Source organism: Trichogramma pretiosum, unplaced genomic scaffold (assembly GCF_000599845.2).
Source record: "Trichogramma pretiosum strain Unisexual culture from Peru unplaced genomic scaffold, Tpre_2.0 scaffold67, whole genome shotgun sequence".
NCBI classification, from domain to species: Eukaryota; Metazoa; Arthropoda; class Insecta; order Hymenoptera; family Trichogrammatidae; genus Trichogramma; species Trichogramma pretiosum.
In genome coordinates, this window is record NW_019641691.1 from 485,362 (window position 1) to 499,307 (window position 13,946).

The following is a 13,946-nucleotide window of genomic DNA, read 5'->3' on the forward strand; positions in this document are numbered from 1 at the left end:
CTTTACGCCGATCGTTTGAAGAAAAAAAGGTGCGTTACAAAAGAAAAAGGTAAAAAGGCATGCAAAATTAACAATGTTTCATCAAGTTTTGCCCTCTTTTCATTAACTTAATCTTGAAATAAGCTTAAAATAACTCAGTATAGTGAAAATGACCTTTTTTTCAATTTCAGCGACCGTCAAAACATAAATGTGATATTTTTTGCATTCTTACATTGAAATCTCTAAGTTTGACCTTCAAATGACCGTGAAGATAAGATCGTAGAGGTCATCTGACTTTAGATTTAAATTCAGCATCCTCGAAAACCCATATAGGAGTTTTTCCAATTTTTTAACCTTTTTTTCATGATTTGACCTTCAATTGACCTTTAAATGACCTGTAGATGTCAATATTAAGTCAAAATGACCCTGAATTTGAATTCAGCGACCCCCAAAACATAAAAAATATATTTTTCGGATTTTTATATCGAATTTTCTAAGTTTGACCTTCAAATGACCTTGAAGGGAAGGTCGTAGAGGTCATCTGACTTCAGATTTGAATTCAGCATCCTCAAAAACCTATATAGGGATAGTTTCAGATTTTTAAACCTATTTTTCATGATTTGACCTTTAAATGACCTTCAAATGACCTTAAATCGATCTGATGGCGAAAAACCGACAACGGATTCGGATTCAGCGACCCAAAAAACATAAAGTCTACTGGGTCCGGTCTCTGGAACTGAGCATTTTTTTTTTTTGTGTGCCTGTGTAATCTACACGGATATTCAATATCCATGCAATTCTTTTCAACTAGGTAAATTTTGCACTTTCCTGCCAAATTTACTAAGTGTTCCCGATTCTAAGTATGATTTCCATCTACTATTCAAATTGAAATTATTTTGATCCAAATTACTTAGATGCCCCAAATTGATTATCATTATAAAATAAAATCACATGGATTTTTAGAATCCATGATAAGAAAATCAATTTTGGAATTTGCGTAAATTCACCTCTTTGAAATTATGCGTGAATATTCATGTAGGGTCCCAGATTGTACTTCTACAGATATTTTGAAAGTTATTTGTAACAATTATGAAAATTATAAAAACCTCAATTTTAGACACACCACCACGACATCTGGAAAATAAAAATGACTCAACGGTAATTTCCAACGGTAATTCACGTCCTAAACCATCTTCAAGACGCAGTTCCAATGGTAATGGTGTTTAATATAAAATTGATTTTTCATAATTACTTATTTTCGGTCTAAGATATCCCGAGCACAAAGGGTTATATATCTTTCTCTCTCTCTCTCTCTCTCTCTCTTTCTCTCTCTCTCTCTCTCTCTCTCTCTCTCTCTCTCTCTCTCTCTACTTCATCATTTATCATCAATCAACTTATAATAAAGAGATGGACCTCATAGTGAAGCACCATAAAACGGCCTCTGATTGGTTGACATTGATGACGACGCCCAACGCAAGCTGACTCGATACGAGCGTTTGCGCTGCTAACTGTCGACAGACTATTAGTACTTAAGTAACCTCTTAACACGAATGAAAAAATTGACGCGCGCGAAACGCGTTTGAAACTTACTATTTATGAATCTTGAACTAACCTTAAAAACGAATAAAAAAATTGACACTCGCGAAGCGCGTTTGAAACATCTAGTATTAGATTAAATTGCAAGCGGCCTTGTAGGTGCCCTCAAAAAAACTTTTTTTCCATCAGCTATCATTTATTTTACCTCGCTTTATTTTACTATTAGTTGATTAATTATCTTAAAACAATAACTTATCTTAAAGCACTAACATCTTAAAATATTAGTGCAGAAACATCAGTTTGTCAGTGTTTAAATGAAAGTCAATTAATTACATAATCTATCTCAAGAAATTTAATTCTCCAATATTGTATTCCAATTGACGAAGATTAAATAATGGTAGTAATGACCGAGTCCAATAATAGTTAATAAACGTTATTTATATTTTTTCGTAAATTATTATACCTACAGTAGATATTCTCAAAGTTTAAGAAGTAACTAACTACTAATAACGTATCAGGGGTTCATTAAAAATCCATATGGTAATCCATATTTTATCCACTCCGATCAATGTAGAATCTATTATATCTTATACCGATTTCGATGTAAAGAAACAATTCTCACTCCAAGCAGGATTAATTATTATTTCTATTTGTGTTACTAAATGATTCAAGCTTTGGCCTTATTACCAGATAGTATATTTTTTGTGGTAAACAATAACCTTGTATGCTTTTTTACAGCCACTTCTTTACCTCCATTGTGTCCACATTGTCAAAAACCAATCGCCATGTTGAATCCAAATGGTACATTTTCTTTCAAATAATATTATTTATAATGACAGTATTATTAAAAACGTATCTGTTTAAAATTTTTTAATACATTCTTTACTAGATTTACTCACCAAACAGGACTACAAGACGTACCACTCTTCTTTGCTTTCCAAATTAAAAAGGCTAGCAATAAGCAAAAAAGCTGAAGAGGAACAAGAAGAACAGTCACTTTTACCAGATATGCCGATAGAGACAATAGAATCGCTCTATGAATTGGAAAATTTAATAAAAAATAATGAAGCAAAAAATCAATTGGTAAGAATTAAAATAAATCGAGAAAACTACGAAATTCAATTTTATGGCTGTCTATTCTGTAAATGTTAAAACAGTTTTCCGTATTTGGACTGTAATGCATTACAATTATCGCTCTTATGAAAATTTCCTATAGGATCCCGCGAAATTTCTACAGGAGTCCTATAAGATTCCAGCAGGAATTTCGCGGGATCCTGTAGGGAATTTTTATAAGGGCGAACAAACGCTCTTGCATCTTACTCGCGTGACTCGTAACCCATAAGCATTATCCACCCCCAATCCCGATATATAAAGTACAATTTTTATGACTTTTAGATAAAATTTATCAAGGATGTTGGTGGGCCCGATGCCAAAGAATTTGCTCGGCGTGTCATGAGTGACCTCATGACCAAAGAGGTTGCGGTGAAATTTTCATGGAGCGGTCAAGGACGAAACACCAAAGAAGGATATAAAAAAAAAGAGGCATTTCAAAGTCTGAAAATATCGTCTATAATAGCGAGTAAGTCAAAATAATTTTCAATAAAAAAATTAGAGTTTTTTTGAACAATACAAAAATTATTTTTCTAGGTACAATCAGCAAAGTGGGAGCCAATTTTACCCAAGATGATGCCAAAAAAGGCATGAAGAGTTATTTGCAACACGTTGGGGAGCACATGTAAAAAATTTTTATAATTTTCAGCATTAATAATAATAATAATAATAATAATATTAATAATATTAATAATATTAATATTAATATTGATAATAATAATAATAATCATTATAATAATAATAATACTAATAATAACTATAATAGTGATATTGATAAAAATGATAATAATAAAAATGATAATAATAAAAATAACAACTAGCTTTCAACGTGCTGTCTTATTTCCTATCCAATTTTACCATTTTTCAATATTTAAAATAGAGAATTAATATAAACGAAGATTATGTTATTATTAAAATAAGTTTTTAGTCGTCACTATGTTAATAATCCAATCGCTCAAATTACTACAATATTCTTATTTCTTTGCCACTAACGTAAAAACAAGGTAATAAAGTAACAAAATGTAGGTAAAAAGTTTTTCGTGGAGTAGCCTTAGAGGCTACATGAGTGATCAAACGCCCTAGGTCGACAGGACATGGTTCCGTACCTTATGTATTCTTTACCCAAAAAATTAGTCGAAACATGCGTGAGCTTTTTCGAATACTGTAGAATTCTTCATGAATGCTTTAAGATTACTTTATGAATACCTTAGAATACTATAAGAACTCAAAAAGAATTCTATTGGTGGTCATAACTCGAACTCTCAGAGAATTCTTATAGAATACTTTTGAACAGAATATGATCACTTTGCGAATTCTTAAGAATACTCGTGAATTCTTAAAGATTTCTTAATGAATTCTCTTTGCCATCTGGGAAGAAATCTACTCGAGTTCGAACCGGACTTTCATTTCCTAAACTATGTGAAAAGCTTCCTAAAGATGTCAACTAATGCCTGATAAAGTTTTGTAATGGGTCTTAAAGTTTAACGCAATGTAGACAACAATGTGTGGCGAAAAACGTGCAAAAAAGGTCAAAAATAGGCCTAAAATGCCTAAAATCACCAAAAACAGCCATTTTCAGNATAAACCCCGGATACTTTTCCTCGATCCACGCTCTACGTTCACTCTCTGCAGCCGTCAAAAATAAACTTCGCGCTCCTTCACCTTGCAATTCAAACGGCATCTCAGCGGGCTCACTCAAATTTTTACCATTTCTTCTATCTGACATTTTTATTTTTTGATAAGCAATGCACTCGCAACTTGATCGAATAATTCACAATTGAGAAGAACAACAAAAAGAAATTTGAATCCAGTTAATAATAATAATGATACTCTCACTTACCTGTCGCAGTGGTCTGGGCAGCCTGCGTTCCTTCCTGTTTAATCGACCCACGACCCTTGGATTCGACTCTTCCAACGGCGTTGCTGTATAAAAACTCGCAAACTCTTTTTTTTTCTTTTTACACGAAAAGAAGAGAAAAAAAAAACCGTTGAACACACCTAGCACCAGAAAATGAGAATAATAGGGTGTTACGTGGGGATAAGATGAGGAGGGGATAAAATAATTCAGACGCTACACTTGCCGTGACAGTACGTAAGGAGAGAGAGAGAATCATGCAGCGCTTGAGGCTGCGCAAATTGGACTGACTACTGGACTAGGCGCGACGAGATAATTAATGAGCTATGCTCATTACCTCGTCGCGCGTGACGTAAGCGCGGAGTCACTGGTGGGGCCCAGCGGTCCCACGTGACACGACCCAAGTTGCTACGCGCCGACCACGGCGCGAACAAAAAAACCAAAATACAAAACTTTTATTTATCTATCTCTCTCCTTAACGGTTTCTTTTATTAATAAACCAAATATATAACCATATTCATTTACAAAATTTTTTCCAAAAAAACATTTCAAATTATTAACTCATTAATCTTTGATTAATTTTCAAATTATTACTGGTCAATTTGTTTTTGTTCCGCAAATATATTAATCAACTATATAATCATTATAATTTAAACAAATGCATAAAAAAACTAAATCAAGTAGAACATACACATTTTTTTTTTCATTTTTTTTTCCAACCCTTTCAATCATCGTTATAACATATTAAAACTTCAGCTTAGGTTGGCCTGCGAGCGGTCAGGCTTACAATTCCCAAGGAAATAACCTTTACATTCCACTTCATTCAATTATATCCAAAATTATACTAAAACATTTAAATCCCTAAATATTTCTTTAAATTATTCAAATTTTTCCCACACTTTTTCATATTTTTCACAAAAAATTAAAATTTCTAATGCAATCATATCCAAAATTATCCTTATTTTGTTTATTTATTTCTTTCTTTCTTCTTTCAATTTAATAATAATAAATAAAATTTTGATTATTAATTTTTTTTTTCTTTTCAAATCATTTTCTCTAAATATAATATTTCTTTTATTAATTTTATTAATCTTATACCACATTGCCGTCCGCAGGCTGGCAAATTATTTTACTCTAATGAAATTCATTCAAATTTATTGTACTGTCTCCTGTGCACGGCGCATATAAGCTCATTTTCAGCTATTATGATAAAATAATTTTTCTTTTCATGGCGAACGCTCTCGTAGGCTTATGTTCATGTGATGTTTTGGAACAAATGTACAGGGCTTCAACTGAAAGCTCATCGAGCATGTTGGCTCGCTGTGAGGCGGCAAAAGGCCGCATACAGAGATGTTTGAGCTCGGAGGCAGATGCGAAGACCTGCTGGCTGGCAAATGCTTAGCAACCAGCAACGTCTTTTGTTATCTTTGTTTATTTAGGTTGCCACGTAGTTGGAACTTTCGGACGGTGCGGTGCTCAAGTGATCGGGAGCTTTTCGATCAACAAAACTTGAATCTTCTCAATTTTCTTGCTTGTTTCCTTTTATTTCCCCGTCCCTTGAGCGACTCATAACGGTCTCATACGTGCGTCAACATGTGAGATACATTCGGCCGATCGGTTGCAATACAACACGCTTGGTGGCCAAATTATAGTTTTGATGAGCTGTTTCATGTTTCTGCTTGGAAGCTGCCTCAGCTGTGTACGTTGCGCACGCTGTGCGCTATGCATTACAAGCTACGCTCGCTGTGTTGTGCGCTATACTACGTGCGACGTACTGATGTGCTCTGCTTTATCTGCAAGAGCCTGTGTTCAAATGACACGTTGCTGCTGTCAAGCGTTGCGTTTTTTTTTTTTGATCATTTGATAACTTGTATGCTTATTTGCTTGATGCGTTTGCCATGAAATAATATTTATACTCGTACATACTCTTATTTTCTTCGCCGTGCAAGAGAGAAACACAATTTCATTCAAAATATAAAATAACTAAAACTCCAAAAAAAAAAAAAAAAATTTGCCAGTGCTGCATGTGGCTTTGAGTCATCATTAATGCCAATACTAATTCATAATGCGGTTCCAACATTTTCGCAATTATTCATTTTGCATATTATTTAATACATACATTTTTCTTTCTAATTTTCCAACAATTATCAAAAAATATTATCAAACTTTATAACATTCCAAAATTAAATATTATCAAAAACTATTTTAAATAAATCATAATGAACTAAAATATAGCCAAATAAATTTAAATCATATTATTGTAGATGATATCAGCTGCAGAATTGCATATGATGACATCCTTCATTGCGATGGCGAATGATTAACGATGTGATATTAGGCACTGCAATTGCACACAAGTATATTATTCTAATTTTCACTTTTTCCAAATTTTCAAATTTATTCACAACTCAAATCATATCAACTTAATTCAATAATTATCAATTTAATTCAACTATTCTTAATTCAAATTTAACAATCAGCATTATGCCATTTCTACTTTTTTTTCTTTTTTTTTTGAACGTGAGACCAACCGGACGGTGATGGCTTGGCGAACTCCGTTGCACGGCGCTTCACTTATCACGTACGGTGGTTTCATATATGTATCATATTCGCGAAACTTGTGCACACTTGCGCCTATTCATCGTGCTCTCTAATGGTGTATTTACGCCAATCTGTAACATATACGAAGCAACATTTTAATTATTAAAATACTTTGATTTCCTTAAGAGGAAAGAAAAAAAAAAAATGTTATTATTTTTCATATTTTTACGAATCGGCTCTCGTCTTATGCATTGCTCGCTCCGTAACAATAAAATGTATTCATTAACATATATACGGGCTGCAGTGGCCCCATGGATGATCAAGTTGCGAGCTAATACACATCACCATAACGCAAAAAAAAAATTTCCTTCTCTTTGCAAAGCAGGTCGCGTTGCGACCCAAGTTGCTAAAAAAAAAAAAAAAAAAATTTTAAAAAAGTTTTATCCTTAATTATTAAACTCATTTTTCTAGTAGCTTTCAAAATAATATTTGTTTCAACACATTACATTCATACATTGTAGCTTTCTTATACGCACGATTTTACGAGCGCTCTCGAGCGAAAAGCTAAAAAAAAAAAAAAAAATTTTCACCGTTAACATTTAACATATTGAAAAATTCAAAAGACATACTAAATATTTGACATATTGCTCATATTTTTGTCTCGCAACTTCATACCATCATCGTCGTCTGCATTCATATCGCTCTGTAATAGCGGCGCTGGCTTATGCGCGTAAGCGCGCTTGATTTTGTCAATGTGCGCTCTTCGCTCGGTGCCGTTGCGTATTAGAATCACCGATTTTTCCTCGTGATTAACCTGTTTTATCTCGTACGGGCCGGTATATTCCTCGCTAAACTTATTTATTCGCGGCTCTTTTAATAGCATTACCATCTCGCCTTCTCTGAAATATTGAGTATTAATATGCTGGTCGTAGTAATACTTTGAGCGATATTTCGCTTGATTTAAATTCATTGCCGCTAGAGTTTGTACGCGACACAGCTCCGCTGCTACATCATTCAAGTAGCTGTCGTACGAGTACGTGTTGTCTGTGCTTGCGAGCCCTGTTGGCATACGTGCACGAAAGCCTGTAATGATTTCAATAGGTGAAAATCCAGTCGCTTCATGGATCGTGTTATTGTATGCGAACTGTGCAAGTGGAAGGTAATCGTCCCACTGCGCTTGATCGGTCGTGAACTTTTTCAAATACTCTGTTAAAGTCGCATGCATTCGTTCAATAGCGCCACACGTTTGCGGTCTATACACACAGCTTTTTAGCTTCTCGATATTGAACAATGTACATAGCTCCGTTAACAGATTATTTTGAAAATGTGTGCCGTTGTCAGATATAATTGACAAGGGCGCGCCAAAGTAGGCTACTACTTTATCGATCATAGCTCGCGCGACCTCATGCGCATTAGCCTTTTTGCACGGAGTCAAGATTATGAATTTGCTCAACCAACACTGCATGGTGAGAACATAGACATTTCTCTTATTGGTCTGTTTGAGCGGTCCGTAAAAATCTAGTGAAAGCTTATCGAACGGCTTCGACGGCGTGTCTGATAGAAAGAGGGGGAGCTTGGTTTTCTGCCTGACAAGCTTTTTCGTTTGGCATGTCATACATCGCTTTACGTACGCGTCGACGTCTGGTCGCATGTTTTTCCAATAAAAATCTTGCGCCAGCCGCTTGTACGTTGCATTGATGCCTCGATGTCCTGCTGCAGATGACTCGTGATAGTCTCGAATCGCCTGCAGTCTGTCTTGTGGTGGTGGTACAATAAGCGAATTTGTGTATAGCATGGCTTTTACCTGCGTTCCAGCAAAAACTTCATTAAATTTATCAATGAAATATTGCCAGTCCCCCATACTTAAAATCGATAAGTCTCTCACTATACCCACGCAATCAATGTTTTTCAACCTTAACAGAGCTTTCAGGGATTTTATGATCTTGTGTAAATTTTTTCGCATGCATTTTTCGGTAACATGCTCTTTTACAAATAGACAAAAATTTGTATTGAATTGTGTTTTAATTGTCATTATGTCGCCGACTGTAAAATTTACATTGTTGAAACTTTCACGCGAAAAATAATCTCGCTCGATCAGTGCATCGAAAATCTCTGATTGTTCGAATATGTTTACAGACATTGTAAAGACTAGATTTTCCCTATATTTGAACGGGTGGTCTTTACTGATTTTCAGACCTCCAAAATTGTTCAGACCGTCATTGTACCAAGGAGGTTTGTCGCGCGGCGGCCTTGCTTTGGCTACATAATATTTACATAATGCCGCGTTTACATGTGCTTGCTGTACTTCTTCTGCTACGCCATCAGCGTTTCGCAGCGCCTCGAGCGGTGCTTCGTCTTTTTCGTGCTGGGCTGTCTGCTTAGCTGCGTCGCGCGTGTTATTATCATAACTATGCTCGCTACATGGCGTGTCTGCTAGTCTTTGCGTCTCTGACACGTCCATGCCGACGTCGACACTCGCACGCCCTTGGAGCGGCAACCCATTATCCTCGACCGCTTGCGCATTGTAGGCGAGCGCATCGCCTAGGCGAGCTTCTCGTATAATGTTTCTACGCGTGGATGTCGGTGAGGCGTCTGATTGCACGTCATCAGCGCCGCGAAGTTGCTCTGGCGAATCAGTATTGATAGACTTGTAATGATCATTGGGCTTGTCTGTAATCAAATTCCTTCTATCTCGCGGCCGCCTATAGCTATCGTCTTCTCTTCCGCCCGCGTTCTCTTTACGGCTTGATGTAGCTATAGCAACCGGTAAATACGGCGTGTAATGCTTTTTATATAGATGTAAATGTATGAATCGTGCTCCTTCTTGCACTAAAAAGCGGCAGAACATGAACCCTCCGTTATCTAATGCAAAGTGAATGCACACGTTCACTTCGTAAGTGTGCGCAAATATATATACACAGTCGATGTTGCCCCACTCTGAGGGCGACGCAAGGATCACTCTCGCTTCCCTCGGATTGTTGCAAGATTCCAAAAAGGGTGACTGTAGTAAAAATCTGCGTAATTGTGTAGCTGTCATATTGAGTTTAAGTAGCTTTATCAAAGAGAAAAAGAGGCAATTACCGGGCGGGTTAGACGGAATATCGTCTGAGCGTATAAGAGTAGCTCGTGTATCCGCGCATTCCTGCTGTTCGGAATAGCCTTGTAACAGACGCACACCGCCGTTAATTTGTGCATTTTGTAAATCGCAATCAGTCGATATCTGGCCTTGCGGTGCTTCGACCTTTTCAATGCTCGCCGTGGCGTTGTTATCATCATTCGACTGTATACTCGCATCTACTATCCCGATATCGCTTACCTGTGCCTCATGTACTGAGTTCTCGTTACCTCGACTCTGCTCTCCCTCTGAGTCTACTTCCCAAACATCTATTCGCAACCCGCGCTTATTAGCGGCTATGTTTTCGCTCAAATCCACACGCAGCTTCGTGGAGATTTCCCGCACGATTTCTGGAAAAGAGCGTCTAACGTACTCTTGCGTTCTCGTTTCCGTTGTCTCCTCCGGTATCGCTCTGTTTTGCGAATTATCATCATAATTATGCAGAGGTTGCATTTTTGCCGAAGCTGTCTGCGAAACTCTCTGCGATTCTTGAGACCTCGAGTGTAGCGCGCTACTGGCTGCCGTACTGCTCTTTTGCGCTAGCGGATGAAGCATATTTTCTTCAAGCGAAGAACCTGAGTCCGATGCTCGTGGATCCTCACGTACGCTCTGACTCTTCTCTTGGTGCGAGTCGACGCTTGCAGCTCGTATTACCGGTGCTCGCGTCGGGTCCGCTGGCTTATGCTTACGCGGTCTCTTGCCTGCATTGACAATTTCTGTGATTCTTTCTCGCGCTCGCGTCTTTGCTTTGCGCTCCGGCAGCGATAACATGCTGACATCACCATCCGCGTCACCGTCGTCGCTGCTGCTATGCGAGCTCTCTTCTGCTGCCTCGATTTTTGCAGCCGGCATCAAGGAGTCGTCTGAGTCCGATGATGACTCATTATCGAAACGCTCTTTATCTTCGTTGCTCGCGGCTGATTTCTTATACCGCCTCGTGCGTACTCTCCAAATTCTGCCCGGAGGATGATCTATTTCAGCCGGCAACTCGTTATTTTCCTTCTCCTGCTTGTCTGCTAATTCAAAGAGTTGTTGTTTTGACATGTCTGCTGGGTTCCCCGTTGACTTTACGACAGGATTTCGAGACAATGCATCGGCGTTAGCATTTATTAGGCCACGTCTGTAAACAATATCAAAGTCATATCCACGTAGCTCTGCTTTCAGCCTATTAAATCGAAGATCTGGCTTTTTGGTTTTATGAAAATGCACAAGAGCTTGGTGGTCTGTTAGTACTGTAAACTTTCTTCCCCATAAATAGTAGTAAAATTGTTCTTTACCGAAGACAATGGCTAGTAACTCCTTATCATATGTCGCGTAGCGCAGCTCGGCGCCTGTGAGACAACGAGAAGCATATGCGCACACGTAATCCGAACCGATTTTTCCCTGGCCAAGAATAGCGGACACAGCAAACTCACTAGCATCAGTCGTGAGAATGAACGGCTGCGACATATCAGGTGCTCGTAACACTGGAAACTCACACATGCGCTTTTTCAGCTCTTCGAATGCACATGTTTGAGTTTCAGTCCACTCATACTTAATTGTCTTTTTAAGTAATTGTTGCAACGGTCGCGCAATTGAAGCGTAGTTCTTTATGAATTTTCTATAGTATCCTGTGAGACCGAGAAACTGTTTGAGTTTCTTCCTATCTGTCGGCACCGGATAGTCGCGCATAGCTGCAACTTTTTCAGTGTCCATTTTGATCTGACCTGCCCCCACTATATGGCCTAAAACGCGCGCTTCTTTCTTTAGCATTTGGCATTTCATCGGCTCGATTGACATGTTCACTGCCTTGAAGCGATCGAGCATACGTTTAAATCGCGTATTATGCTCATCGATGGTTTCACCGTGAACCATCACGTCATCTAAATATATTTCGAGCTCTGTGCCTTGTAGGCCCGCCAGGGCCAATGACATTGCTCGCGAAAACACACTCGGCCCAGCCTTCATGCCCATCGCGAGTCGCTTGAATTGATAAACGCCATTTGGCCCTGCAAATCCCGTCTTATGTGCCGATTTTTCATCCATTGCGATTTGATGAAACCCGTTGCGTAAATCGACGCACGAAATATACTTAGCTGACGCCAATCGCTCAAGAATGTCGACTGTCAACGGTAGCGGGTGACAGTAACCCTCAGTTATTTCATTGAGCTGTCGAAAATCGGTGACTAAACGCCACTTCTTATTGCCGTCTGCATCAAGGGTTTTCTTAGGCACGGCCCAAAGCGGGCTTAGCCACGGCGTATTGGACGGCTCAATGATATCATTTTTTATCATTTTATCGATTTCTTTTTGTATCACCGCCTTAATTTTCGGGGGATATCGATAAAACTTGGGTGTGAAGGGGACTTCCGTTGTAGTGTTTATAGCACACTTAATTGTTTTCGATATGGGTAATGGCTCACCTTCTAGTCCAAACACGTAGGGGTTGTATTCGACTAATGACCTCACAGCGGCGAGTTCATCTTTGTCGCAACCCTCGGTGTCCATTAGCTCGACAATTTTATCTACGCGCTCTGTACCATACAACGCAAGTCCTGGGGGTGGCTCATCGCCTTCTTTACTAATCTTTTCGTTTGCAAACAATGAATATACACACGTATCCCGCAAGGCTACGCTTTCCTCATTAGCGCTTTTATTATCATCGTACGACAAAACGTCGCACTGCAATAATTCCACGCGGGGTACCGGCAAAGACACTACTTCGTTTGTAGTGTTGATACATTCGGCAAAAACAACGCCGTTATTATTGACTCCAACAAAATTCCCGAACAAAATACCGTTGGCTAAATGTTGCAATGGTACGAGCCCAACTCGTTCGTCATTAAGCACATGTGCTTTTATAATTTTGCGAGATCTAGGGGGCAATTCTATTTTTTCCTCACCAATGAACGGAAAAATTTCATCGTTCAAAATGAGCGTACGCTCTGCGGCATTGACGATGCCATTATATTTTTCAATGACATCCCAGCCGATCAGACCGCTCACATCAATCGGAACACTGTTTGGTATGACGTGTAAAATTATGGGGGAGCCGTTCAAATCGACCGTCACTCTGCCCAACGTAACGTATTCACCTTCAGCGATTCCTTTAATTGAGTATAGAATTGTCTTATTCATTCTCGCTATACATGCGGCATTTAATGAACCTAATTTTACCACTGAAATTTCAGCACCGGTGTCGACGAAAAATCTTGCTGGATTTTCGCTAAACATAGTGTTGTTCCATTCGATTACTGGCAATTGTTTGTTTGCATTTATGCAATTCATTGTTGCCACCCGCATCACTGCCTTCTCTTCCTCGTGCCCGGTATCTGAGGATCGAGCCGGACACTGGTTTAGTTTAAATCTTTGTCTCGCGCGTCCTGCGTCTCGGCCGATCTCGGCGCGCGTGAGTCATTAAAATGCACGTTCTTGTTATCGCGTGCCGGCTCACGGTTATTATTATTATTGCCGTTATTCTTTTGCCGGCCATCGCTTCGCACATTCTCTCTATACGACTTATTGTTTCTATAGCCGTGCGATTGCTGCGAGTTTCTATTATTATAATTATTCGAATTTCGATAATCCGGGCTCGCACTACGCGCATATCGATCTCGATCATCATCGCGACGCGTGTCATTATTTTTATCATAACTATTGCGTCGTGAATTTGATTCTACGGACGTATCTCGCGAGTCCCGCTCGTCTCGCCGTGGGCTCCGCTCGTCCCTTCGTGAGTCGCGATTATTACTGCGCGAGTCCCGATCATCCCGATCATTTCTGCGCGAGTCGCGATCATTCATACTTGGCCTTCTGCAAGTGCTTGCTTCA

General features: G+C 38.7%; 1 protein-coding gene across 1 annotated transcript; it reads left to right on the forward strand.

The window, feature by feature from the left end:
• The first annotated feature begins 2,252 nt into the window (after positions 1-2,252).
• Positions 2,253-3,254, forward strand: LOC111694299. Its single transcript, XM_023461882.1, has 4 exons — positions 2,253-2,316; positions 2,405-2,598; positions 2,911-3,094; positions 3,163-3,254. Exons 1-4 carry the CDS (start codon positions 2,301-2,303, stop codon positions 3,252-3,254), a joined length of 486 nt encoding a protein of 161 aa, XP_023317650.1. The 5' UTR covers positions 2,253-2,300.
• The last annotated feature ends 10,692 nt before the right edge of the window (positions 3,255-13,946 follow it).

Bases quoted from the DNA above. Each gene is read 5' to 3' on its own strand.
- LOC111694299 (XM_023461882.1), top strand. The intron at 2,599-2,910 runs GTAAGAATTAAA...TATGACTTTTAG, and splicing joins ATGAAGCAAAAAATCAATTG to ATAAAATTTATCAAGGATGT. The intron at 3,095-3,162 runs GTAAGTCAAAAT...TTATTTTTCTAG, and splicing joins AATATCGTCTATAATAGCGA to GTACAATCAGCAAAGTGGGA.